Source organism: Capsella rubella, unplaced genomic scaffold (assembly GCF_000375325.1).
Source record: "Capsella rubella cultivar Monte Gargano unplaced genomic scaffold, Caprub1_0 scaffold_5, whole genome shotgun sequence".
Taxonomy (NCBI): Eukaryota; Viridiplantae; Streptophyta; class Magnoliopsida; order Brassicales; family Brassicaceae; genus Capsella; species Capsella rubella.
In genome coordinates this window covers 7,562,543-7,589,316 of record NW_006238919.1, presented here as the reverse complement: position 1 = coordinate 7,589,316, position 26,774 = coordinate 7,562,543, and the positions used below count along the sequence as shown (strand labels likewise).

Here is a 26,774-nt window from a genome sequence, read left to right as displayed (position 1 = left end):
ACTAGCTTAGGCATCTAAGGAGATCACAGTTTGAATATCCTAAATATCTTTGCCTTTAATGATTTTGACTTAAAACTACCTCAAAACAATAGATAGATTGCAAGTTGGATTGGACAAATACTTATATCTAGAAAAAGTTCCTTAAAACTAAAAGATTATCTCAATTGATTATGACAACATGGACTATTATATATATGATCTGCTCATGATCATGGGTTTAGAGATGTAACCGGCCGGATTCAAAGTTTCATTGTAATAAATACATTATATATGATATCGTTTGCAGATTGATCAATGTATAAGAGTTTGACCTATAACTAAGTATAAACAACTATATTATGACCAAAAGAAAAAAAAAGAAAAGAAATTATAGTATCATTTTTTAAGAAATTTATTTTTTGATTTAACTTAAATTTATACATTCCATAAACTTAATTCTCAAAAACTTTATACATTACATAAACTTAAATTTGAATGGTGATACTGATACAATAGTACTAACATAAATTACTGTTTTTAAAAAAAATCCGTAACTCCGACGTATTTCCTCTTAATAAATTGATCAAAATTAGCTATATTTTCTTATAGTAAACTATATTTTTCTGGTGATACTCGGTTTCACTTCTACAATAAATTGTTTTGTCTCGAATTTTGTATTTGGCTGATAGTTAGACCAATCTATATATATTATAAAGTTTTGTCTCGACATCATCACTAATCAGTGTTGAAAAAATGTCAAAACTCTACCCAAATTACCGCAGAAGATTTCACCAAGGAACCTTAGGTTATGTTCCGTGACAATTACATCAGCTTGGATTACACAAAAACCTATATGGTTATAGTATATAATTCTTTATCATTCTATCATGCACACCATTTAATGGGTGAGTCCAATGACTCTTACTTGATTTATTATTTTTCTGCAGCTTGTATTATTTTCTGCACAATTTGACACGTGTCTCGCATTCCCATTTAACCGTTTGTGGAGGTAAAATATTAAGCCTAGGTTTTTAACCTACACAATATTTAAAATGCAATAGTGTATAAATTAAGATATGATCATCCAAAGCACGTCGAGATCCAAAAGACGACCATAGTCGTTGACTTATACTCACTCGCAAATAAAAATATTCTAGTAGAAACTGTAGGAAACATCGGAGAACTTACAAAATTTTGATCGAGAGAAACAAACGAAACCCTAGTTAGCTAGGCCTTGAAGATGCACTTAATTAATAATACTACTAAACATGCAAAGTCAAAAAATAGTTTGTGATAGATGACAAAAAATATTAGTTATTGGCAAAATGTACTCTATAATTTATGAAAATTTTGTGTACATGGAGTATTGACCATATAAAAGATTGAAAAACCTTTAAGTTTTGTACATTTTGTTTTGTTTTGTTTTGTTTTTTTTTTAAAAAATTTTGACTAACATAGACTCCATTTGTTTCACAACAAATTTCTGGTTTTATAATTTTCGTTTAATTGGTTTTTTTTTTAAATGATTTTGTTTCCAAGAAATATCTTTTTTTTTTAGTTTATACCATTTAATTAGTAGTACGTAAAATGAATAGAGGCTTATTAACTATGCTATTGTAGGAGTAAATTTTTGGTTATGTCAACATATCTGTCAATGAATTGAATTAGAAAATCACATATGTATATTAACCGAAGTGATACGTACAGAGAGAAGATTGTCTTACATATGGCTTCTACGGCGAGTTGGAGACGTCCAGCGAAACTTTTTGAAAAATGTAATGTCGATGCAAGTTATGATCCAATGACTCAACAAACCAAAGGTGGATAGATAGTACAGGATCATACGAACAAAGCTATGTGTTGGGGAGCTTTTTCTCTCACCACATCAGTTTCTCCTTAGGTGAAGCTAAAACATTATTAGCGACAATGCAACAAGTCTAGCTCAAGAGATTCAGAGACATATACTGCAAGTGATTGCTTTGTTTTGATAGACATGCGTATGGCAAAATATTTTCACAAAATTTTATTTACTTTTTCGAATAGATTTTGTAATGAAACAGCCAATCTTCTGGTTAAATTAGGTTGTATTGACTATAATTACCTATGTGAAAGTGTTTGTTCGTCAATATGATTAATTAAAAGATCAATTGTATCGTGATTCTAGTAATTCGTAATCAGTAAAAAAAAATTTTGTTGAAAAAAAAAATAGGGAGAACAAGTAATCAATATCTTCATCCATAAACATTTAGAAACTTAGAAATGTATAGGATATATAATGTAAATTTTCTTATATATAAAGATCACGTACGAACATGTTTTCAATTGAATTTTTATCAGTTTGATAAACGATACCAACAACGTAAATATATAAAATTTGAAATATACACATATTCGAATTCTGATAATACGGGAGTATACAATATTAAGATTTGTAATTATGAAAAAAAATAAGAATAATTTATAGGTATCTATGTGACGATTTTAGTCAAAGTAAAGTTAATACTATTGTCCTCGAGATATGGGTTACGTATAACAAAGAGACGTGGCGTATGGGGTTTCAACCTGTTTTGTTCAATGATGTTTCCACGGCCCGTTGAATTTGTATCCTTTCGTTATAATTTGTGTTAAAAAAAAACTTTATATTATTATCGTATTATTTAGATAAGTATAGTATAATAATACTATTTCATATCCAATTTAAAAGCTCAATACACAACGACGACGCGCTTTGCAACATTCCTCTCGTTTCTAGTAATTTTCTTTTGAATTCCTTCAAGTGATTTTAAAACCAAATCTTAGTGTAAACAAAACAAATCCCGATTTCATTGTAACCCAAAAAAAAAAAAAAAAATATCGACCTAAATATGACAAACAGGTTCAGCATCACCAGAAGATTTATATGTGTGGACAATTTCCTTACTGGGAATGTGGGGATATGTGTTACAATTATGTTTTATCAACCGTTCAATATTTCAATACCTACTTAAAGCACACATCACTAATGAACATTTTTACATGTTTCGTCTAAAATTTTCATCAACTCATCAAGTTTAGCTACTTTTCTTGTATAATCAATTTTGCTAGTTATTATATAAACGGTGTCTTTTGATGTCTGTATTTAATTTGATTAATAACTAGAAATTCTAGTTTTTAAACCTGTCTAGTAGTTTTGTGGAGGAATGACATGGTTATATGCATGCAAGTGAAAAACACAATTTACAGATTCACGTAAAAACTCATTTTTAGACTGTTAATTTGTATATATATATATATATATGCTTTCCTAATGTGTAACTAGAAATGTTTTAGATACAATAATAGAAGTTATATTCTTCAATCTTAACTATATAAAATCAACTCTCATTTCATTGTCAATTCATTGATACGATCAAAGTCCAATCAGATTGAACACATACAAAAATTATACATACGTTCTCAAGTGGAGACAAAACTAAGAGTTATTTTGCGATAATATGAAAGGACTAGCTATATAGAAAAATGAAAGCTAATAGTGTGTTAGAGAGAGAAAGCATGGAGTAATGGTGGCGAGAGAGAGAGAGAGGGAGAGAGGAGGAGGCTGACTTTGGAGAGCCAGAGAGTAAATGCATTTGGCTGTCCATGTTGACTCTTTGAAAGTAAAACCCCACTCTTCATTATTGTTTAACTTTTTTTTTTTTAACTCTATTATTATTGCTTACTAATTCACTCATCAGCTTAAGTGCTTAACTCTCTCTATAAATATACGCAAGCTCTCTCTCAACATCTTCAGACAGACACAACCACACCACTTGTACCCCTCTTTGTCTTAACTACTCTCTAACCCTACAATTTCCCTAAGCTTCTCAAAGGATTAACTTCTTTCTTTGTCTATATATATACATCTGATTCATCATCTAAGCCCTTCTCTCTACTCATACCACAAACCGTTCCAGGTGATATATAGAAGAGATTGAGATGGGAAGACCACCGTGTTGTGACAAGATTGGAGTGAAGAAAGGGCCATGGACACCAGAGGAAGATATCATCTTGGTTTCTTACATCCAAGAACATGGTCCTGGAAACTGGAGATCTGTTCCTACTCACACAGGTTTGGTCTCTTCTCCTAACTTGATCTTATGTATGAATTTTTGTTTTGTTTTTGTGATGAAAATATTATTTTAATTTCCATTGTTAACCCCTATACTCTTTCAGAACTACCCTTTAATGTTTTCTGTTTTTTCTTGGGTTTGTGATTCTTTTGGTCTGGCTTCAATTTGGTAGGTATGATCATTTAATGAAAAGAGAAAATTGTAATAATATCCGATTTATGTCACCTGCTTTTTTGTCCACACATAACAAATTAAATTACTCTTATTAATGAATTTTATTTATTGTTGTGGTGAATTAGGTTTGAGGAGATGTAGCAAAAGCTGTAGATTAAGGTGGACTAATTATCTTCGACCTGGGATTAAGCGTGGTAACTTCACTCAGCATGAAGAGAAGATGATTCTACATCTTCAAGCTCTTTTGGGAAACAGGTAAAAAAGATTCATACATGTTCACATGCACATGATCTATATGAGAACCCTTTTTTTTTTGGGTATGTATAGAGATAAGGTTTTGAACTTTAAATAACTCTTTGGGACCAAAATATTTATGAAGGTGGGCAGCTATTGCATCATACCTTCCAGAAAGGACAGACAATGATATAAAGAACTATTGGAACACTCATTTGAAGAAAAAGCTCAAGAAGATGAATGATTCTTGTGACAGTACTATCAATAATGGAGTTGATAGCAAAGAACTTTCTTCACCAAACAAGAACACTACTTCAAATCAAAGTAACAGCTCCAGCAAAGGTCAATGGGAGAGAAGGCTTCAGACAGATATCAACATGGCTAAACAAGCTCTTTGTGATGCTTTGTCTCTTGACAAACCACAAAGCCAGACTAATTTCTCTATAACCGATCTTGGTTATGGTCCATCATCTTCTTCTTCCTCTACCACCACCACCACCACGAAAAGTACTAATCCATACCCATCTGGAGTTTATGCTTCAAGTGCTGAGAACATCGCTCGTTTGCTTCAGAACTTCATGAAAGACACACCAAAGACCTCGGTGCCCTCACCAGTTGCAGCCACAGAGATGGCTATTACCACGGCAGCTTCGAGCCCTAGCACAACGGAAGGAGAAGGAGAAGGGATTGACCATTCTTTATTCAGCTTCAACTCCATGGATGAAGCTGAAGAGAAGCCTAAAGTAATAGACCATGACATTAATGGTCTAATTACACAAGGCTCTCTTTCTTTGTTCGAGAAATGGCTCTTTGATGAGCAAAGTCACGATATGATCATTAATAACATGTCATTAGAGGGTCAAGAAGTGTTGTTCTAGAAAGAAAGCAAAAAAAAAAAGATTGACGATTTACTTGAGAAACGACGAGGCTTAGTTATAAACAAGTTGTGTAATAATTAAGTACTCTTTAGTTTTGTTTTAATCCTTAATTATGTCTCATATTGCAGTAATTAGGGATTTTAGTCATGAGTAGTAGTGACTTTTAAGTTTTAACACGATGTTCTCTATTTTTTTCTGTGGAGATGTTATCTTCTTTTTTTTTTTTCTTTCTTTGTCGACGTGGAGATGATATCTTCTATGTAGTAGAAACTCAAAACGTATACATCATCTTTATTAATGTAACGTTGGTTTTTTTTTATATTGTGGCTCGCTCATTTGGTTATACAAATTCATGCCACTTAATTGATATTGATGTGGTTAGGTTTCAGATTTTATGTTTCCATAAATTTCAATCAGTAGGTAGCACACGCATTTCTCCTCATTAACTATATAGAGTAATTCAATCTTTTAATTTATACGTATAAAAGATAGATTATTTTACTGATCATGCATGAAGTATTATCACAATTATTAGTTGTTATGTTAAACTAACATTTGATATGTATTATGTATTCTCATAGCTTCTAAGCCTTCTTTATACTTTTTTTTTTTTTTTTTTTTGTAAACTTCTTTATACTTATGTAGTAGATATGTTATATGATAAATCTGTTGTTTCAAGAAAATTAGACTAAAATCTAGTTTTGTATCCGATATATGTAGGAGGCAAAATCTAGTGGTTCATAGGAAATGTAAATCTAATAAAAATGATAAAGCTATTAACAGGAGAATTAAATGCAGAAGAAAATGAGAGTGTTTGACTTGTGCCTGTGTGAAGCACAACGAGCATGATCCAAGTAGAGATGCTTTACCTTAGCCACCTCCAAGTAAAACACTGTCTCACACCCAACTCGTTGACTTATTTATTTTCTGAGTTCTCTGATATGTAGAAGGATGAATGATACCATTTGGGATAAATAATTTATTAGTAGTAATAAATATGATTTATTTCAGTGTTTTTAATAAAGATATTGGGTTTTATTTAGACCTTGTTTTTTTTCCAGAACCTGAAAAAAAAATAAACTGTAACCGACCCTAAAAATGAGTTTAACCGAGAAAACCATGCACATGTCTACCCGCATACGGCTAATTTTGTAAAACAAATTACCTACGTACGTCCCAAGTAACGTTTTTTTTGTGGAGTCATTTTAAGACAAGTGTGATCAAATCTTTAACCAATGATCAAGGAAGAAGAATCACCAATTTATAGGTGAACGCAAGAAAGAGTGAGACAAGGCCATTAGCCTAATGGCCAAAAAACAGAGCAATAGAGAAGTTCAATATTCTGTAAGCATAAGTATGAGAAAAAGAACAAAACCACACATTATAAGAAGAAATTATATAGGCCGTGAACAGAATGAGCCTATATTTCACTTCAACGTCGAGCTGTCCTGTTGTCTCTGAAGAACCTCTCCTTGATTGATACTAATTCTTTGAGAACTTCACTCATCATTGCCAACCGATTTGTAGGTGATTCTTCACAGCACCTAAGTCCCATCTCAAAAACTAATATCAAGCACTCAGTAATTGGGAAACCGGCTCTAAGACCACTGTGAAGAATCGATTCGTCTACAATGTCCAATACTCTTTCCGACAACGCTGATTTGGTGTAGCTGTGTAAGGTAACGTTTCCCCCAAATAATTCACTCGTTGGTCTTTTTCCAGTGAACATTTCCAAAATGAGAACCCCAAAGCTATACACATCCCCTGTATTGAAGGCTGCCCTCCGATTCCATATTCTGCACCATATTTCACAGAAAACAAAAACAAGAAGATTGTAGTGTCAAAAAGAATATACTGATTTCTTCATATAACATTAAAGAATGTGTGATATATACCTGGTGCGGCATAGCCGATGGTTCCTCTAACACCACCTGAGCTTAGTTGGTTAAAGAAGGACTCCTTTTCGAATTTGAAAAGAAGCCGAGACAGACCAAAGTCGCTAACGTGGGCAGTTAGATCATCGTCTAAAAGGACATTGCTTGGCTTAAGATCGCAATGAGCTATAGGCTCAAGACTATGAACATGAAGATAATCCAAAGCCGAAGCCACGTCTATCGCAATGTTGATCCTTTCAAGAAGTGTCAAGGATCTTAAGGGCCTACGAATCTCTTCCACTTCCCTTGGGTGCAGCCACATATCCAAGCTTCCATTAGGCATGAACTCATATATGAGAGCTCTAAATTCGTTTCCTTGAAAATCAACACTAGCGCAAGCTGTCAATAGTTTCACAAGATTACGATGCCTTATGTCCTTTAAAGATTCACATTCCGCCATAAAGCTCTTCATCGCTCCATGTCTTTGCAGGTTCAAAACTTTCACTGCAACAATCTTGTTCTCAGTCGGGAGCAATGCCTTAAACACAGTACCAAAACTGCCTGATCCAACCATATTGCTCAAAGAGAAGCCATCTGTCGCATTTCGGAGGTCTCTATAACTTATCTTCTCATGGAATATCTCCAATGTGGAAGGAACTGTATTATCGGTATGTTGGTTCTTCTTTCTTTTTCTGAACCAAATCAGAGAAACTAAAGCAATGAACAACATCAAAAGTGAAGTTACACCTACACTCACTCCAATTGCAACTTTTCTTAAATGAGACGAATGCCTTGTCTCCGCTCGGCAAGGCTTTAGTTGAAACTCCTTGATGCCTCCACATAGATTTTTGTTTCCAAATACTGAAACTACAGTAGAGTTCTGAAATTTTCCTTCTGTAGGCACTTTTCCCTCGAACTTGTTAAAAGATAAATTTAAATACTCTAACAAAGCAAAGTTTGCAAAGTATCCAGGTATACTTCCAGAAAGATCATTGTTAGAGAAATCAACTCTTGTAACACCCACTAACCCTTTAATATCCGGAATATCTCCATCAAAAGAATTACCTTGAAGATATAAACGTTCCATCGAAAAACATTTTCCCAAGGCTTGTGGGAGTTGCCCTGATAAGTTATTCTTCCCAAGTGATAGTAAAAGAAGATTTTGTAGTCTTCCAACATCACTTGGTAGAACACCAGTCAAATAATTCCCAGTAATGCTTAGATAAACAAGGGTTGGGATTTGCATAACTTCCTTTGGTATAGCTCCATATAACTTATTATAACCAATCCGTAAGTCTAACAAGTGACTACAATTTCCAAGACTCGGCGGAATAGTTCCTTCAAAACTATTGTTGGACAAATAAAGTTGTTCTAAACGAGTGATGTTTCCTATAGAAGATGGTATCTCTCCAGACAGTTTATTTGAATTGAAAGAAACTTCTCCCAAGTCTACTAACTTCCCAAGGGAGTTTGGGAGTATTCCTGTCAATAGATTTTTCGCCAAGGTAAGTGTTTGTAGGTTTATAAGATTCCCTATATCATGAGGAATGGTTCCAGATATGAGATTGTTTCCAAGGTGTAAAGAGATGAGCTTCCTTGAAAAATTGGCAATGGAGTTAGGCAAGTCACCCTCCAACCTATTTCCACTTACATCTAACTCTTCTAGTTTGGTGCAGTTAGTCAGAGCACCAAGAAATTCAAGATCTCTAGAAGAGTGACATCCCAAATAATTACCAAGAAAAGATAGAGACTTCAAATTCCGTAGTTTTCCAAAGCTCACAGGAACACTTCCCGTAAGATTATTATACTCCATTCGAAAAGTTTGAAGATTTGAGATATTAGCAAGTGATGTTGGGATGGCACCAGTGAAATCATTGTTTCCCATATATATCTCTTGAAGCTTTGGTAACAAATTACCAAACTCAGGCCTCAAGCTACCCGAGAAACCATTTTGAAAGATGTTTAACCACAGAAGTGAGGATATATTGTAGATTACGGGAGGAAAAACACCTGAGAAGTTGTTGGTGGACAATTCAAGATGCATCAGTTGAGTCAATCTAGCCATACTATCTGGAACTCCTCCTTGTAGATTGTTACCTCCAAAGCCAAGATATCTGACTGATGTTAAGTTACCTAGCCACGCGGGAAGCTTCCCTTGGAGGTTGTTTCGTCCAAGATATAAAGTAACAAGTCTTGTTAATGACCCTAGTTCTGAAGGAACACCATCTCCAAGATTATTTGAATATAATCGAAGGTTCAACAATCTAGAGCAGTTTTATAGAGTAATTGGAATCCGTCCTCGTATAAAATTCAAACTCATAAACAAGTGTTGAAGTGTAAACAAGTTTCCAAGTTCTTGAGGAATGGTACCACCAAAAGAGTTATCAGAGAGATTAAGTGATATGAGAAACGAAAGATTACCAATAGATGGTGATATCACTCCTCCTAATTGCAATCCTCCAAGGTCTAAACGTGTAACTCTCTTGTGTCTGCGGCCACATGTAACTCTCTTTGTATACAAAGAGGGAAAGAGTGATTCCATGAGGACAACACATCTCTTTTGTCTTGAGAAACTTGAGACTTGAACTCCAACAACGCTTGCCTATCAGTTTCATCAGTAAAACGATATGCTTCAAGTAGCATGAGAGCACTGAAAGCAAGTAATAGAAACAATCGTGTCATGATTTTCAAGTTTTGTTTCTTTGTTATATATATATTTTTACCTTTTTTGAAGCTTTTGGAGGTTCTCATAATCCGTAGGAAAGTGATTATAAAGGACGAAGCAAAAGAGACATTTCCGAAAATGACATGAACTCTTCAATCTTGCCGTCTAGACTCTTTCAAAGTCAAGAAGTCAACTGTCTAAGACGTATCTATACACATGTTGGGTTTATGATATGAACAGAGTAATTTGTTTTGGCATGAACGTTGACATGTGTGTTGCTTAAACTCATAACGTATGCATCAGAGAGGAAATGATTTGCTGCTTTTTAAACGTTGCATTATCCCTTCCATTATTATTATTTTTTGGGGTTTTTCTCTAGAGATGTTACTCATTTTAGACCTTAAGCTAGTGATGAATATACTCATTAAACAGAGTACTAGAAGCTCAAGATTTTAGCAATCAATAGATATATCAAAGCATGTAAATACGTCTTATAGAATTCGCTTACCCATGGATGATGGATGATGGATGTGCACACTTTTTAAAACGTCTTCAACTTCAAAACTAAATTATATCACACTCATTAAATTTTGATTCGACTCCAACGTTCGATGATTTAATTATTATTGGCCTTTACGTATTTTTGTATACAAAATAACAGAGCATTTCCAGACAATATTCTGCAAACATAGGTACGTTACATAGTGGCAAAAAAAGAAAGAGAAAGCCACATACTAATGAAGAAGTATGACATTAGATAAATATACTATATAATATCTGATAACATGTTGTTTTAAGAAAATTAAAGACGAAAATCTAGTTTTGCATCCGAGTTTATATGTAGGAGGCAAAATCTAGTGGTTCATAGGAAATGTAAATCAAATAAAAATGATAAAGCTATTAACAGGAGAATTAAATGCAGAAGAAAATGAGAGTGTTTGACTTGTGCCTGTGAAGCACAACGAGCATGATCCAAGTAGAGATGCTTTACCTTAGCCACCTTGCAGATTTTAGTGTATCACTGTCTCACACCCAACTCGTTGACTTTTTTTTTTTTTTTTTTTTTGAGTTCTCTGATATGTAGAAGGTTGAATGATACCATTTGGGATAAGTAACTTAATTGGAATAGGTATGATTTATTTCGATGTTTTAAATGTTTTAAACATTTTAAATATTTATGTTTAAAACATTTTAAATATTTATGTTTAAAACATTTTAAATATTTATTTAAGATTTACACCTATCCTTAAAATGTTTTAGCAAATCCAAGAATAAGATATACCCAAACAAAATTATGCACACTTTTGAGTTTTGACGTTTTAAAAGCTAAAACCAAGCCAATAACGATTTTGATGGATAGTTGTATTTATAATGGCTTAAAACACATCTTTTCGTTATTTTGTCTTCCAAAAAACAGAGCATTTCTGGATAATATTCTGCAAGCATAGGTACGTTACACTTACATAGAGGTAAAAAAAAAAAAAATGAAAACACGAATTAATGAAGAAGAGATTATGACATTAGCTAGATAGGCCTGATGAGAACGAGCCTTTATTTCATAGGTAGCAAAGTCTGTAGAAGAAACCATAATCACTTCAACGTCTGGCTGTTCTTCTGGTTTGAAAGAACCTCTCTCTGATTGAGATTAACTCTTTTGCAGCTTCACTCATCGCCAACCGGTTGATCGGGGATTCTCCACAGCACTTAAGTCCCAATTCCAAAACCATTGTCAAGCACTCAGACACAGGGAAACCGACTCTGAGACCGCTGTGAAGAATTGATACGTCGACAATGTCCAAGACTTTCTCTGGCAACGCCGATTTGGTGTAGTTGTGCAGGGTGAAGTTTCCACCAAATAACTCATTGGTTGGTCGTTTTCCAGTGAACATTTCCAAAAGGAGAATCCCAAAGCTATACACATCACCATGTATTGAAGGCTGCCTTCCCATTCCATATTCTGCACAATAATTCACAAAAACAACAACAACAAGGTTTTAATGCAAATATAATATACTGATTTTCTTAATAGATGTGTAATGGTTTTACCTGGTGCAGCATAGCCGATGGTTCCTCTTACGCCAGCTGAACTTAGTTGGTTGAAGAAAGACTCCTGGTCGAACTTGAGGAGAATTCGAGCCAAACCAAAGTCGCTAACATGAGCAGTCAAATCATCATCTAGGAGGACGTTGCTTGGCTTAAGATCACAATGGGCTATAGGTTCATGACAATGAACATGAAGATAGTCCAAAGCAGAGGCCACGTCTATAGCAATGTTGAGTCTTTCAAGAAGTGTCAAGGTTCTTGAGGGCCTACGAATCTCTTCGACTTCCACTGGGTGCAGCCACATATCCAAGCTTCCATTAGGCATGAACTCATATACGAGAGCTCTGAATTCGTTTCCTTGGAAATCGATACTCGAACAAGAAGTTAACAGTTTCACAAGATTACGATGCCTAATATCCTTCAAAGATTCACATTCTGCCATAAAACTCTTCATTGCTCCATGTCTCTGCAAGTTTAGAACTTTCACCGCAACAACATTTTTTTCCGTGGGGAGCAATGCCTTAAACACAGTACCAAAACTGCCTGAGCCAATCAAATTGCTTGAAGAGAATCCATTTGTCGCGTCCCGGAGATCTCCATAGCTTATCTTTACATGGAAGTCCCCCAACGAGGAAGAAGTCTGATTATTAATCTGTTTCTTCTTTCTTTTTCTTAACCACAGAGAAACTACGACTATGATCAACAACAAAAGCAAAGCTATGCCTATGCAGACACCAATCACAACTTTCTTCAAACGAGAGGAATGGTTTGTCTCATTTGGTGTTGCTTGCGCGAGACATAGCTTAAGTTGCAGCTCTCTAATGCCTCCACATAGATTCTTGTTTCCAAACACTGAAACTATAGTAGCATTCTGAAATTTTCCTTCTTCTGGCACCCTTCCCTCAAAATTATTAAAAGATAGATTGAGATACTCCAACGAAGAGAAGTTTGCAAAATACTCAGGTATACCTCCAGAGAGATTATTGTTTGAGAAATCGAGTCTTTTAACACCCACCAACCCTTTTATATTTGGAATATCTCCATCAAAATCATTTCCTTGCAGATAAAGTTGTTCCATCGAGAGACATTTTCCCAACGTCTGTGGGATTTGTCCCGACAATTTATTATTCCCAAGTGATAACACAACAAGATTTTGTAATTTTCCAACATCATTTGGTAGAGAACCAGATAATGAATTATTTGACAATCCTAGGGTAACAAGTGTTGGGATTTGCATAATGCTTTTAGGTATATCCCCATTCAACTTATTATAGCCAATCCGTAAATCGAGCATATGAACACAATCACCAAGACTCGGAGGAAGAGTCCCTTCAAAAATATTGTTGAACAGATAAAGTCTTTGTAACAAAGTGAGGTTGCCTAAAGAAGATGGTATCTCTCCTGACATTCTATTTGAGTGGACACTTAGTTCCCCCAATCCTAAAAGCTTACCAAGAGAGGTTGGGAGTGGTCCTGTCAACATATTTTCGTTCAACCCAAATGATTGTAGGCTTATGAGATTTCCAATGTCATGAGGAATGTTTCCAGAGATGAGATTTTTTTGAAGGCTTAAATAGTTGAGGTTCTTGGACATATTGGCAATGGAAGTAGGCAAGTCACCACCAAACTTGTTGTCACCAACATCTAACACTTGTAGTTGGGTACAATTAGTCAAAGCACCAAGAAACTCAAGATCTCCAAACGAACCACTTCCCAAAGAATTACCAAGAAGAGACAGATACTGCAAGTTTCTTAGTTTACCAAAGCTCGGAGGAATACTTCCCGTAAAATTATTAGACTCTGTTCCGAATTCTTGAAGATTCGAAATATTGGGAAGTGTAGTTGGAATGGCTCCAGAGAAATGATTATCCCCCATGGTTAGCGCTTTAAGGTTTGGTAACAAGTTACCAAAATCAGGCCTCAGATCACCCCAAAAGCCATTACTAAACATGTATAAAAGCTCAAGTGAAGACACGTTGTAGATAGCAGGAGGAAAAACACCTGAGAAATTATTCCCTGATATTTCAAGACCCACCAACTGAGTCATTCTAGCTATACCATCTGGAATACCTCCTTGTATATCATTAATTCCAAAGTTAAGATATACAAGGGATGTCAAGTTTCCTATAGATGCGGGGAGTGTTCCTTCCAGGTTGTTCCGACCAAAATTTAAACTAACAAGTTTCTTCAACGACCCTAGTTCTAAAGGAACACTTTCTCCAAGATGATTCGAATATAAATAAAGATACAGCAATCTTGAGCAATTAGACAGACTCGTTGGAATCCTTCCTCCTAGAAAGTTTAAGCTCATATCCAATCGTTCAAGTCTATACAACTTTCCCACCTCTTGTGGAATGGTACCACCAAAAGAGTTTCCAGAGAGATTAAGCGATATGAGAAAAGAAAGATTACCAATAGATGGTGATATTACTCCTCCCAATTGCAATCCTCGTAGGTCCAAACTAGTCACTCTCTTGTGTTTGCGGCCACATGTAACCCCCTTCCAGTTGCAAAGTGGGAATGAGTTGTTCCATGAGGACAAGACAACTTTTCTCTCTTCAGAAACTCGAGACTTCATCTCCAGCAAGGCTTGTCTATCAGTTTCATCAGTAATAATACCATATGCTTTAAGTAACATGAGAGCGTTAAGTAAGAGAAACAACAGTCTCATGCTTCTACTTTTTTTCTCTCTTATTGGTTCAAAGATTGTGGAGTTCTTTTGCAAAGAAAGTGATATAAGGGACGAAGCAATTGCAAAATGCCTTCATCTTGTAGTGATAATGCTACTTGAATGATTACATTAATGGCTTTCTATAGAAAGAAAAAAAAAACTGAAAGAGTATACAAATTAAATGCATTAGTTAATGTTTACAAACCATGTTGCAATGAAAGTCAAGTAGCTTTTCTAAAAAAGACAAAACCATTTCACGACTTTGCTGTATACATTGTCGGTTTACGAATTAAGAATTCAACAAATTGACTAAGTCTTGTATTCATCACTCCGAACTAGCTTATTTTATAACTGAACGTTCGTAGATCTCAAAGAAAAACACGGTTTGGATATATATATCGGTTTGGATATATATATATATCAAAATTTCTTCACGGGTTGATTTCTTGGACCAAATTATTTATGAGAAGCATCATCCAAACAGATCACTTGGATCTTGACCTATCTGTCTTGACCTACGAGAGACGTGTTATATAACCTAAACCTTGAAATATCACTATGTATCCAAGCACCAAACCAAGATGACTTGATCAAAAACACACGTTACAAAATTCTCCTTTCAGATATTTATCCAAAAAAAAAAAACACTTCTTTTATCATTAACAAAAGACTGATCGATCAATGAAGTCATCAAATCATTCGCAGTTCATACATATATATGGGACTGTCTAAATCAGTTAGATCAGTAACTTGTGTACCAAGTAAAAAGAATACCAAAAGATAAATTATTAGGAACCTAACTTGTTCACTACTACTACGCACTGTCTTCAAAACATATCTTGGTCGTCCAGATTTTTATAAAAACCTCAAACTGATCATTGAGGAAAAACGAAGCATAAACACATAAAAACAGAGAAAATCCAAATACTGTAGCATTGGGCACAACAGTCATCTATTGTCTACAAATATGAAATAACACTATACAGTCACTAAGAATATTCTGCGAGCATAAGTATGTACTGAGTAAAACCACAAATCATGAAAGAAGATATATGTTTTAAGACAAAACCATAAACACTTCAAGGTTTTCTTGCTCTTCCGAACAAGAAAGAACCTCTCTCTGATTGAGGTTAACTCTTTTGTGGTTTCACTGGTTGCCATTTGCCAATCGGTTCGTTTGCCTTCCCATCAAGAACAATTAAACCTCTAGACTCTTGCAACAAAGCAAAGAAGTTGAAAATGGATTCATCTCAGGGGATTCAAGAACAGAGGATCGTGATTCCGAACAGAGCCACAACGAGAAGCTGGCGGGTCTGCTTCATGAAAGAAACTGGTTCCACAAAAATTGTAGTCTTGTGCCACGGCGCTACGGGAGTGTCTATTTGTAATCTTGACGGTTCATGGATCATCTACCTAGCACCTACTGGAGATTGTGGAAGGAACTTAGTTTCAACAGTTATGGAGTTCAAAAAGACAGTCATTGTAAAGAACAACAATTAAATTTGCTTTATTTACCAATACAATCACCAACACCTTTAGTGAAAGACTTTTTTTTTGGCCAGGCTTCAACCTTTACTTTTGTCCTAAGAGACCAAAAAAATATTATATTTCATTTTTGAAAAGTTTTGTATCAAATCAATAGTTCAAGATATAACTTTCACTATACGTATATATTGTTTGAGATGATAAATATAGTGAGGATTAAAAATTGCATTAAGGATTTTGACTATACAGTCCGTACTTAGGGCATCCTCAATGGGGGTATCAAGACGCTGCAGGCCTGCAGCCAATCTCTGTCTACAATCTCTCTGTTTTAAGCTAAGATCAGCCTCATTAGTAGAATTACTTCTCTTGATCATTCGGATGATCACTATGCAAAAGAAAACACAAACACAGAAAAACCATAACTTTCCCCTAAGAAAACTGAGAAAAACCTAATAGAAAATTGAGGGATGAGGAAAAGTATAAAGCTGGTATACATGCATTCATACATCGTCTGCATATAACACAAACATTCATTAACAATATTGTGCAAAGCCTTCTTAGTATGTTTCTAAGAATTTAGAACACAAATATTATATAGATCTCACATGAAGTTAAGTGGGTTGCCATGTTTGTAGGTTGTAGCTAGAGGAAAGCATAAACACTTCAATGTCTCACTTTAAAGAACCTTTCCCTGATTGAGATTAACTCTTTTGTGGCTTCACTTGTTGCCAACCGGTTCGTAGGAGATTCTTCACAACACCTAAGTCCCACTTCCAAAACTAGTGTCAAGCACTCTGCAACAGGGAAACCGACTCTAAGATTATTGTCAAGAATCGATTCATCTGCAATCTCCAATACTCTTTCCGGCAACGCAGACTTGGTGTAGCTGTGTAAGGTAAAGTTTCCACCAAATAACTCATTGGTTGGTCTTTTCCCAGTGAACATTTCCAAAACGAGAACCCCAAAGCTATAAACATCACCATGTATTGATGGTTGTCCTCCCATTCCATATTCTGCTCCATATATTACATAAACAACAATAAAAACATTTCAATGATTAGAGAGTACACCAACTTCAATTTATTCAGTTTTACAAATGTGTGATAGCTTACCAGGTGCAGCATAGCCGATGGTCCCTCTTACGCCGGCGGAGCTTAGGTTGTTGAGGAAGGACTCTGTATCGAATTTGAGGAGAAGCTGAGCAAGACCAAAGTCGCTAACATGGGCAGTCAAATCATTGTCTAGGAGGACATTGCTTGGCTTAAGATCACAATGAGCTATAGGCTCATGACAATGGACATGAAGATACTCTAAAACGGAAGCCACATCTATGGCAATGTTAAGCCTTCAAGAAGTGTTAAGGCTCTTAACGGACTACAAATCTTTTCGACTTCCTCAGGGTGCAACCACATATCCAAGGTACCATTCGACATGAAATCATATATGAGAGCTCTAAATTCGTTTCCTTGGAAATCAATACCAGCACAAGATGTCAATAGTTTCACAAGATTACGATGTCTTATGTTCTTCAAAGACTCACATTCTGACATAAAGCTCTTCATCGCTCCACGTCTCTGTAGGTTTAGAACTTTCACCGCAACAACTTTGTTCTCAGTCGGGAGAAATGCCTTAAACACAGTGCCAAAACTGCCCGAGCCAACAATATTGCTCGAAGAGAAGCCATTTTTCGCATTTCGGAGATCTCCATAGCTCATATTTTCATGGAATGCCCCTAAAGTGGAAGGAGTTTGATTATTGCTTTGCTGCTTCTTCTTTCTTCTGTTGAACAACCGTAGAGAAACAAAAGCAAGGCTATGCCTACGCTTAGTCCAACTGCAACTTTCTTCAGATGAGACGAATGCTTAGTATCCACTACTGGTACTTGTTCTAAGCATGGTTTTAGTTTCAGTTCCTCGATGCCTCCACAAAGATTTTTGTTTCCAAATACCGAAACAATAGTAGAATTCTGAAACTTTCCTTCTTCTGGAACCCTTCCTTCAAGATTGTTAGCGGATAGATTGAGATACTCTAACGAGGAGAAGTTTGAAAAGTATTCAGGTATACTTCCAGAGAAATTATTGTTCGAAAAATCAACCTTTTTAACACCCACCAACCCTTTTATATCTGGAAGATTTCCAACAAAAGAATTTTCTTGAAGATAAAGACTTCTATAGAAAGACACTTCCCTAAGGCTTGTGGGAGATGTCCTGATAATTTATTATTCCCAAGTGATAGTGTAACAAGATTTTGTAGTTTTCCAATATCTTCTGACAGAGTGCCGATCAAGGAATTACCAGACATGTTAAGGCGAACAAGGGGCTGAATTTTCATAATTTCGTTAGGTATACTCCCATTCAACTTATTAGACCCTATCAACAATTGTCCCAAGTACCTACAGTTACCGAGACTTGGAGGAATAATTCCTTGAAAACTATTGTTGTATAAAAGGAGTCTTTGTAGCTGAGTGAGGTTGCCTATAGAAGATGGTATCTCACCTAACATTCTATTTGAAAATACTATTAATTCCCCTAGTTCTGAAACCCTCCCAAGAGAGGTTGGGAGTGGTCCAGTCAACAAATTTTCCTGCAACCAAAGTGTTTGTAGGCTTATAAGATTCCCAATGTCACGAGGAATGGTTCCAGAGATGAGATTTGTTCCAAGGTCTAGAGTGATGAGCTTTGTGGAAAGATTGGTAACAGAGGTAGGCAAGTCACCTCCCAACCTATTTTGACCAGCATATAATCTTTGTAGTTTGGTGCAGTTATTCAAAGCACCAATAAAATCAAGATCTCCAAAAGAGTAACTTCCAAAACCATTACTTTGAAGTGCTAGGATTTGCAGCTTCTCTACTTTCCCAAAGCTTGGAGAAATACTTCCTCTCAGATTGTTATACTCCATCCTCAATCCTTGAAGATTTGAGATATTGGGAAGTGTAGCTGGAATGGCTCCTGTTAAATAATTTGTTCCCATATACACCTCTCGGAGTTTTGGTAGGAGATTACCAAAATCATTCCTCAGGCTACCCGAGAAGCCATTACCAAAGATGTTTAAAAACTCAATTGAGGACCAGTTGTAGATGGAGGGAGGAAAGAAACCTGAGAAGTTGTTCAGTGATAAATCAATAGCCACCATTTGAGCCAATCTAGCTATATCATCCGGAACCTCTCCTTCCATATTGTTATTGGTGACACTAACTTGCATGAGTAGTGTCAAGTTTCCTAGAGATGCAGGAAGCTTCCCTTCAAGGTTGTTTTTACCAAGATCTAAAGTACGAAGCTTTGTCAATGACCCTACTCCTGAAGGAACACCTCCTCAAAGATTATTTGAAAATAAGAAAATCTCCACCAACCGAGAACAATTAAATAGAGAAATTGGAACTCCTCCTCTGAGAAAATTGAAGCTCATAAACAAGTACTTAAGTCTGAACAAGTTTCCAACCTCTTGTGGAATGGTACCACCAAAAGAGTTATCAGAGAGATTAAGTGATATGAGAAAAGAAAGATTACCAATAGATGGTGATATCACTCCGCCTAATCGCAATCCTCCAAGGTCTAAACGTGTAACTCTCTTGTGTTTGCGGCCACATGTAACTCCAGTCCAGTTGCAGAGAGGGAATGATTGATTCCATGAGGACAAGAGAGCTCTTTTGTCAACAGAAACCTGAGACTTGAACCCCAGCAACGCTTGCTTATCAGTCTCATCACCATCTGTATAACAAAATGTTTCAAGTAACAACAAGAGAGAAACGAAAGACGGCAAAAGGAATTGTCTCATACTTGCCATTACTTGCAGGTAATGCAACTTGTTGAAGAAAATAGAAGCAAATGCATTTCAAAGACTTTTTTTTTTGCCAAAGAGAAGTAAATGTCTGTGTCATTATGTTGACTTTTTCTCACAGTTTGATTACCTTGACCGGAGAAAAAAACTCGATGACAGCGTCATCAAAATTCAAAAACAGAGCATATTTTAAAGCATATCTCTTTAGTCTCTTTGGACAACCTCCAAATATAGAGCAAGTTTAGTGTTTTATTATTACAAAATAGTTTTAGAAGAATCTGTAAATGAAACAATTGAAGAACAAAAGTTAAATAGGTTGATTCAAAAAAGTTCAAACCTAGTGGGGGAAAGAGTTTGAAGAAGGTGACTTTTGGACTTCTGAATGATGGATGAACTGTGTGGTGTTTTTTGCTATTAAAAACGGCAAGTGCTCAACGAATATTGAAAAAAGAGCTAATGGTTATTTTTGTAATTAGTGGTTCCAAATCATTTAAAAAACTTTTGTTCTAGATGTTAAGCAAAGTGATTAGTCATTAGTGTGTGACTTGGGAAAATATTACTATGGATTCATGATAAATGGCTCTTAAGTTTTAGATATCATCACAATTAGGGAATTCCTCACAATTAGTCCCCTTAATTTTCGCCAAAATTAGTCTTCTTAATTCAGAGTTTATAAATATGGGGGTTTTGATTTAAAAGGATTTTTTTTTTGAATTTGTCCATCTAAGTCTTCTCCAATAAATTGTCAGTCATACCTAAACTACCATTTTAAATAAATAAAATCTCATTAAAAAAAAAATTAAAGTAAAAATATATCAACAAATAAAGAATAATAATATTTAAAGTTAGAAAAAAGAGTTTTGGATGAAAATATTTTGATTTTGACATTGAAAAAATCATTTTAAAATATTTAGAATACATTTTTTGTATTCTGAAGATATTAGATTATGAATTCTGCGTATTAATTAGTGTTTATTGAATAACTTATATCAGATAACTAGATACTCTTACGAGCAAAAAAAACTCAAAACAATTGGTTCAATTTCGAAGAAGAAAAACTTTGTAAAAAGGATAAAAATATATATATTCTAATTTTGTAAAGATTAAAGGAATATTTTCTTAATTTTTTCATTCTATTTATACAATAAATTTTTTACTTTTATTTTCATAAAATCAAACTAAGGGTATAATTGAATATTTTTCTATTCTAAAACCTAATATACCAAACTTTGAAAAAAAGCATAGATGGACAAATTAGAAAAAAAAATATCCTTTAAAATCAATTTTTCCTATAAATATTATCGCTGGAACATATACAAAATTACAAACTACAAAATTAAAAGCTTGTAATTTCATGTTACCAAGCCATTAGTCCAAATATTAATTTTGGCATCTCTTAAAGATAATAAAGGATGTTTTAGTCATTTTCGTTTTCTTATTTTAAAAATCAACTAATCCATCCTCATTCCATGGATACGATATGAGAAACAGCACAGATGAGGACTCTTTCACATAACTTCAATTTCACTCCACAAGATTCTCTATTTTACAAAACATCCCCTTTTCTAACACTACCCTTCTTCAACGTTGGCCTTCCCATTAACAACAACCAAATCTTCTGCAAGAAAGCAAAAAACTTGAGGATGGATTCTTCTCAGGGGATTTCAGGTATGTATAACAATGGCGCCCTTTTCGATTACCATAATGTTGAAAATTCATGTATTTGTTTTCAGCCTGTGCACAACAGAAGATTGTGATTCCGAACAGCCACAACGAGAAGCTTGTAGGTCTGCTTCATGATACTGGTTCTAAAGAAATCGTTGTCTTGTGCCATGGTTTTCGATCTAACAAGGTTAGAGTTTATTTTGCTCACTTACCCTTAATCGAGTTATGAATCTGGAATCCTAGTGATTCACTAATGTAAAGCTGCAACCTTTTTGTTTACTCTGTTTTCTCTTATCTCCTAGTGACTGAGATCTGAGATTAAAGGTTTTGCCTTTAGTTCAATCTAATGTCAATTTTGTTCATTTTGCATCTTGAATGTGTTGGAACTCTCTTTGTTTTTACTCATAGAATTAGATAATGGGTGATTCTTGATTGTAATTTGTATGAATGTTGATGGCACACTTCAAGCTGTTTGCTTTTGTCCGAGTTAGATACTAAGACTTGAAGGCTTTTATTGTGATTTGAAGGTTATATACATCACTAATTGACTGAAACACTTAACTACAGTTTGCAATATGTTCAAAATCTCTTAAAAGTGCTTTCTTTTTTCCTCACAGTGAGCTTCCATGTTCAATTTATGTTAGCTGGTTGTAGAATTCGTAAGCAATGCTGTATTGGTTGATAGTAACACTAACATGTAGAAGATGATCTATACAACATGGTAGGAGTTACATATGAAATAACTTGTCTTTGGCATGTGAAACTATGCAGAACAACCAAATTATGAATAATGTGGCTGCGGCTATAGAGAAAGAAGGGATTAGCGCTTATCGTTTTGATTTCTCTGGGAATGGGTATGTTTCTCTTTCTTGCGTTATCATTGAAAGAAAGAAAATGAATTTTGATTTCATTTTGGGGTTTACATTGTTGCAGAGAGAGTGAGGGCAGTTTCTATTATGGTAATTATAGCCATGAAGCTGATGATTTACATTCGGTTATCCAGTACTTCTCTAAAATGAACCGTGTGGTTCCTATTATTCTCGGCCACAGTAAGGGAGGTGATGTGGTCCTCCTCTATGCTTCCAAGTATCACGATATCCGCAATGTAATCAATCTCTCGGGACGTTATGAACTGAAAAAAGGCATCAGAGAGCGTCTTGGGGAAGACTTTTTGGAAAAGATTAAGCAACAAGGATTCATTGATGTTGGAGATGGTATTGTTATTGCCATTTAGTTTTCCTGCTTTGTCTCAGATCAAAACTCCAGTGTCTCTATCAATGCTCTGATATTTTACAGGAAAATCTGGATACCGTGTTACCGAGGAGAGCTTAACTGAAAGGTTAAACACTGACATGCATGAAGCTTGCCTCAAGATTGACAAAGAATGCAGGTGACATTTGTGGACTTCTCTCTAACTCATATCGTTTGTTGAGGTATTTATATACAAGCCACGATTGATTGTAATGGCAGGGTCTTGACGGTTCATGGATCGGGTGATGAGGTAATATCCGTGGAAGATGCGAAGGAGTTTGCGAAGATCATACCGAACCACAAGCTGGAGATTGTGGAAGGAGCTAATCATTGTTTTACTGAGCATCAGAGTCAATTGGTTTCAACAGTTATGGAGTTCATAAAGACTGTTATTGTGAAGAACAACTAGAATTGAGTTACATTTGCTTTCCTAACCAATGCAATCACGAACACATTCACTTTTAAAAACATGGAAGTTTGTAATGCATGTTGAAGTTACATCAGCCTCATAAATAAAATCAAACAAAGTTGTGATAACTTATCTTGACTGATCACAATGGCAAAAGAAAGAACGAATCAGAAGTCTTATTCTCTAATAAAATTGGGAACGTTAAAGATTACTAAGTTATTATGAAACATTCTTATACTGTCTGCAAATAATACAAGCATTCATTAACAATATTCTGCAAGCATTAATATGTTTAACAGATAGACTGCAAATTATGAAAGATGATATTATAGACAAAACCATAGACACTTCAACTTCTAGCTTTAAAGAACCTCTCTCTGATTGAGATCAGATTCTTTGCAGCTTCACTCGTTGCCAACCTGTTCGCCGGAGATTCTTCACAACACCTAAGTCCCACCTCCAAAAGCAGTGTCAAGCACTCAGCAATACGGAAGCCAACTCTGAGACCACTATGAAGAATCGATTTGTCTGAAATGTCCAATACTCTTTCTGGCAATGCCGACTTGGTGTAGCTGTTAAGGGTAAAGTTTCCCCCAAATAACTCATTGGTTGGTCGTTTTCCAGTGAACATTTCCAAAAGGAGAATCCCAAAGCTATATATGTCACCATATGTTGATGGATGTCCTCCCATTCCATATTCTACAAGATAATTCACAGAACAACAAGAAAATGAAAAGAAAATATACTGAATTTGTACATTGAATATTACAAGTGTGATTATTTTTACCTGGAGCGGCATATCCGATGGTTCCTCTGACTCCAGCTGAGCTTAGTTGATTGAGGAAGGAGTCTTTATCAAACTTGAGGAAGAGGCGAGCTAGACCAAAGTCACTAATATGACCAGTTAAATCATCATCTAAAAGGATGTTGCTTGGCTTAATATCGCAATGAGCTATAGGCTCATGACAATGAACATGAAGATAGTCCAACACTGAAGCCACGTCTATGGCAATGTTAAGCCTTTCAAGAAGTGTCAAGGTTCTTGAGGGCCTATGGATCTCTTCGACTTCCTCTGGGTGTAGCCACTTATCCAAGCTTCCATTAGGCATGAACTCATATATGAGAGCTCTGAATTCGTTTCCTTGGAAATCAATACTAGCACAAGCTGTCAATAGTTTCACAAGATTACGATGTCTTATGTCCTTCAAAGATTCACATTCTGCGGTAAAGCTCTTCATCGCTCCACGTCTTTGCATGTTCAGAACTTTCACTGCAACAACCTTTTTCTCTGTCGGGAGCAATGCTTTAAACACAGTACCAAAACTGCCTGACCCGATAATATTGCTCGAAGAGAAACCATCTGTCGCATTTCGGAGATCTCCATAACTTATCTTCTCATGGAAAATCTCCAATGTGGAAGGAGCTGCATTATTGGTCCGCTGGTTCTTCTTTCTTTTTCTAAACCAACGTCTAGAAGCTAAAGCTATGAACAAGAGCAAAAGCAAAGCTATGCCAACGCCTACTCCAAATGCAACTTTCTTGAAATGAGAGGAATCTTTTTTCTCCACTAGTAGTTGTTGTGAGAGGCATGGCTTTAGCTTCAGTTCCTTAATGCCTCCGCAAAGCTTTTGATTTCCAAATACCAAAACGATAGAAGAGTTGAGAAATTTTCCTTCCATCGGCACCGTCCCTTCGAATTTGTTAACAGAGAGATTAAGATACTCCAACAAGGGAAAGCTTGCAAAGTATCTATGTATACTTCCAGAGAGATGATTGTTTGACAAATCAACTCTTTTAACACCAACCAACCTTTTCATATTTGGAATATCTCCATCAAACAAATTTCTTTCCAGATAAAGATTTTCCATAGTGAGACAGTTTCCCAAGGTCTTTGGAAGTTTCCCTGATAATTTATTACCGCCAAGTGAAAGTGTAACAAGATTTTGTAGTTGTCCAATATCTTCAGGCAGAGAACCGATTAAGTAATTATTCGACATGTCTAGGCGAACAAGACGCTGAATTTTCATTATTCCTCGAGGTATACTCCCATTCAACTTATTAGACCCTAGCCACAACACTCTCAGGTTGGTACACTTACTGAGACTCGACGGAACTACTCCTTCAAAACTATTGTTGAACAAGTAAAGTAAGTCTAATCGAGTGATGTTTCCTAGAGAAGTTGGTATCTCCCCTGATATTCTATTTGAATTGAGATTTAATCCCTCTAGTTGTAAAAGCTTACCAATAGAGGTTGGGAGTGGACCTGTTAACCGATTTTCATGTAATCCAAGGCTTTGTAGGCTTATGAGATTGCCAATGTCATGGGGAATGTTTCCAGTGATGAGATTTTTTTGAATGCTTAGATAGACCAAGTTGGTAGACAAATTGGCAATTGAAGGAGGCAAGTCACCACCAAGCTTGTTATCACCAACATCTATCTCTTGGAGCTGGGTGCAGTTAGTCAAAGCACCAAAAAAATCAAGATCTCCAACAGAGCGACTACCCAAATCATTACCAAGAAAAGACAGATGTTGCAAACTTGTTACTTTTCCAAAGCTTGGAGAAATACTTCCTGTTAGAAAGTTATACTCCATTCCCAAAGTTTGAAGACTAGAAATATTGGAAAGTGTTGTCGGAACGGCTCCTATGAAATAATTCCTTCCCATTGTTAACTCTTCAAGGTTTGCCAGCAGATGACCAAGATCAGGCTTTAGGCTACCCGAGAACCCGCTTCTAAAGATGTTTAAAAACACCAATGAGGACAAATTGTAGATGGAGGGAGGAAAAGAGCCTGAGAATTTGTTAGATGATAACTGAAGAGCCTCCATCTGAGTCAATCTAGCTATATCATCTGGAACTTCCCCTTCTATACTGTTATCAGTAAAGCTAACTTCCATGAGTGAGGTCAAGTTTCCTAAAGATGCAGGAAGCTTCCCTTTCAGGTTGTTCTGACCAAGATCTAATAGAACAAGCTTCCTCAACGACCCTATTTCTGAAGGAACACCTTCTCCAAGATGATTTGAAAACAAAGAAAGCTCTACCAATCTAGAGCAATTAAAAAGACCGACCGGAATCCCACCTCCGAGAAAATTATAGCTCATATTCAAGTGTTTAAGCCTAAACAAGTTCCTAACTTCTTGAGGGATGGTACCACCAAAAGAGTTATCAGAGAGTTTAAGTGATATGAGAAAAGAAAGATTACCAATAGATGGTGATATTACCCCACCTAACTGCAACCCGTTGAGGTCCAAAAGAGTGACTCTCTTGTGCTTGTGACCGCATCTAACCCCTTTCCAACTACAGAGAGGGAACGAGTTATTCCATGAGGACAACACATCTTTCTTGCCTTGAGAAACTTGAGACTTGAACTCCAACAACGCTTGCCTATCAGTTTCGTCAGTTAGACGATAAGCTTCAAGTAACATGAGAGTACCGAAAGCAAGTGAAAGAAACAGTTTCATGTTTCTTAAGAGTTCGTTTTTTGTCTTTTGGGTAAGAGTTTTGTTTTGTGCTTCTTAAATTTCGTAGCAAACTGAGTATAAAGGGACGAACAATTGCATGTTACTGTATGGTGATAATAA

The 26,774-nt window shown here is 35.7% G+C and overlaps 4 protein-coding genes and 2 pseudogenes across 4 annotated transcripts; 2 read left to right on the top strand and 4 right to left on the bottom strand.

Moving 5' to 3' along the window:
• Positions 1-3,527: 3,527 nt before the first annotated feature.
• LOC17886351 (myb-related protein 306) lies at positions 3,528-5,672 on the top strand. Its single transcript, XM_006291415.2, has 4 exons — positions 3,528-3,614; positions 3,912-4,066; positions 4,367-4,496; positions 4,621-5,672. Exons 2-4 carry the CDS (start codon positions 3,934-3,936, stop codon positions 5,351-5,353), a joined length of 996 nt encoding a protein of 331 aa, XP_006291477.1. The 5' UTR covers positions 3,528-3,614; positions 3,912-3,933; the 3' UTR covers positions 5,354-5,672.
• Positions 5,673-6,785: 1,113 nt separating this feature from the next.
• Positions 6,786-9,909, bottom strand: LOC17885914 (annotated as a pseudogene).
• A 1,360-nt stretch (positions 9,910-11,269) lies between these two features.
• On the bottom strand, positions 11,270-14,606 carry LOC17885718 (probable LRR receptor-like serine/threonine-protein kinase At3g47570). Its single transcript, XM_023783234.1, has 2 exons — positions 11,939-14,606; positions 11,270-11,849 (listed from the first exon to the last, which is right to left on the bottom strand). The coding sequence occupies exons 1-2, from the start codon at positions 14,604-14,606 to the stop codon at positions 11,488-11,490; spliced, it is 3,030 nt and encodes a 1,009-aa protein (XP_023639002.1). The 3' UTR covers positions 11,270-11,487.
• A 1,978-nt stretch (positions 14,607-16,584) lies between these two features.
• On the bottom strand, positions 16,585-19,865 carry LOC17887411 (annotated as a pseudogene).
• Positions 19,866-21,347: 1,482 nt separating this feature from the next.
• On the top strand, positions 21,348-23,321 carry LOC17885731. The gene is made up of 6 exons (XM_006291465.2): positions 21,348-21,536; positions 21,602-21,720; positions 22,305-22,387; positions 22,467-22,747; positions 22,830-22,923; positions 23,004-23,321. Exons 1-6 carry the CDS (start codon positions 21,365-21,367, stop codon positions 23,191-23,193), a joined length of 939 nt encoding a protein of 312 aa, XP_006291527.1. The 5' UTR covers positions 21,348-21,364; the 3' UTR covers positions 23,194-23,321.
• Positions 23,322-23,472: 151 nt separating this feature from the next.
• Positions 23,473-26,654, bottom strand: LOC111830695 (probable LRR receptor-like serine/threonine-protein kinase At3g47570). The gene is made up of 2 exons (XM_023783304.1): positions 23,981-26,654; positions 23,473-23,892 (listed from the first exon to the last, which is right to left on the bottom strand). Exons 1-2 carry the CDS (start codon positions 26,652-26,654, stop codon positions 23,543-23,545), a joined length of 3,024 nt encoding a protein of 1,007 aa, XP_023639072.1. The 3' UTR covers positions 23,473-23,542.
• Between the last annotated feature and the right edge of the window lie 120 nt (positions 26,655-26,774).

Excerpts from the sequence above, each read along its gene's own strand:
- LOC17886351 (XM_006291415.2), top strand. The coding sequence starts at position 3,934 with ATGGGAAGACCACCGTGTTGTGACAAGATTGGAGTGAAGAAAGGGCCA. Across the intron at positions 4,067-4,366 it reads ATCTGTTCCTACTCACACAG|GTTTGAGGAGATGTAGCAAA; the intron begins GTTTGGTCTCTT and ends GTGGTGAATTAG. Across the intron at positions 4,497-4,620 it reads CAAGCTCTTTTGGGAAACAG|GTGGGCAGCTATTGCATCAT; the intron begins GTAAAAAAGATT and ends ATATTTATGAAG.
- LOC17885718 (XM_023783234.1), bottom strand. The coding sequence starts at position 14,606 with ATGAGACTGTTGTTTCTCTTACTTAACGCTCTCATGTTACTTAAAGCA. Across the intron at positions 11,850-11,938 it reads CATCGGCTATGCTGCACCAG|AATATGGAATGGGAAGGCAG; the intron begins GTAAAACCATTA and ends ATTATTGTGCAG.
- LOC17885731 (XM_006291465.2), top strand. The coding sequence starts at position 21,365 with ATGAGGACTCTTTCACATAACTTCAATTTCACTCCACAAGATTCTCTA. Across the intron at positions 21,721-22,304 it reads ATGGTTTTCGATCTAACAAG|AACAACCAAATTATGAATAA; the intron begins GTTAGAGTTTAT and ends GAAACTATGCAG. Across the intron at positions 22,388-22,466 it reads TTTGATTTCTCTGGGAATGG|AGAGAGTGAGGGCAGTTTCT; the intron begins GTATGTTTCTCT and ends ACATTGTTGCAG.
- LOC111830695 (XM_023783304.1), bottom strand. The coding sequence starts at position 26,654 with ATGAAACTGTTTCTTTCACTTGCTTTCGGTACTCTCATGTTACTTGAA. Across the intron at positions 23,893-23,980 it reads CATCGGATATGCCGCTCCAG|AATATGGAATGGGAGGACAT; the intron begins GTAAAAATAATC and ends ATTATCTTGTAG.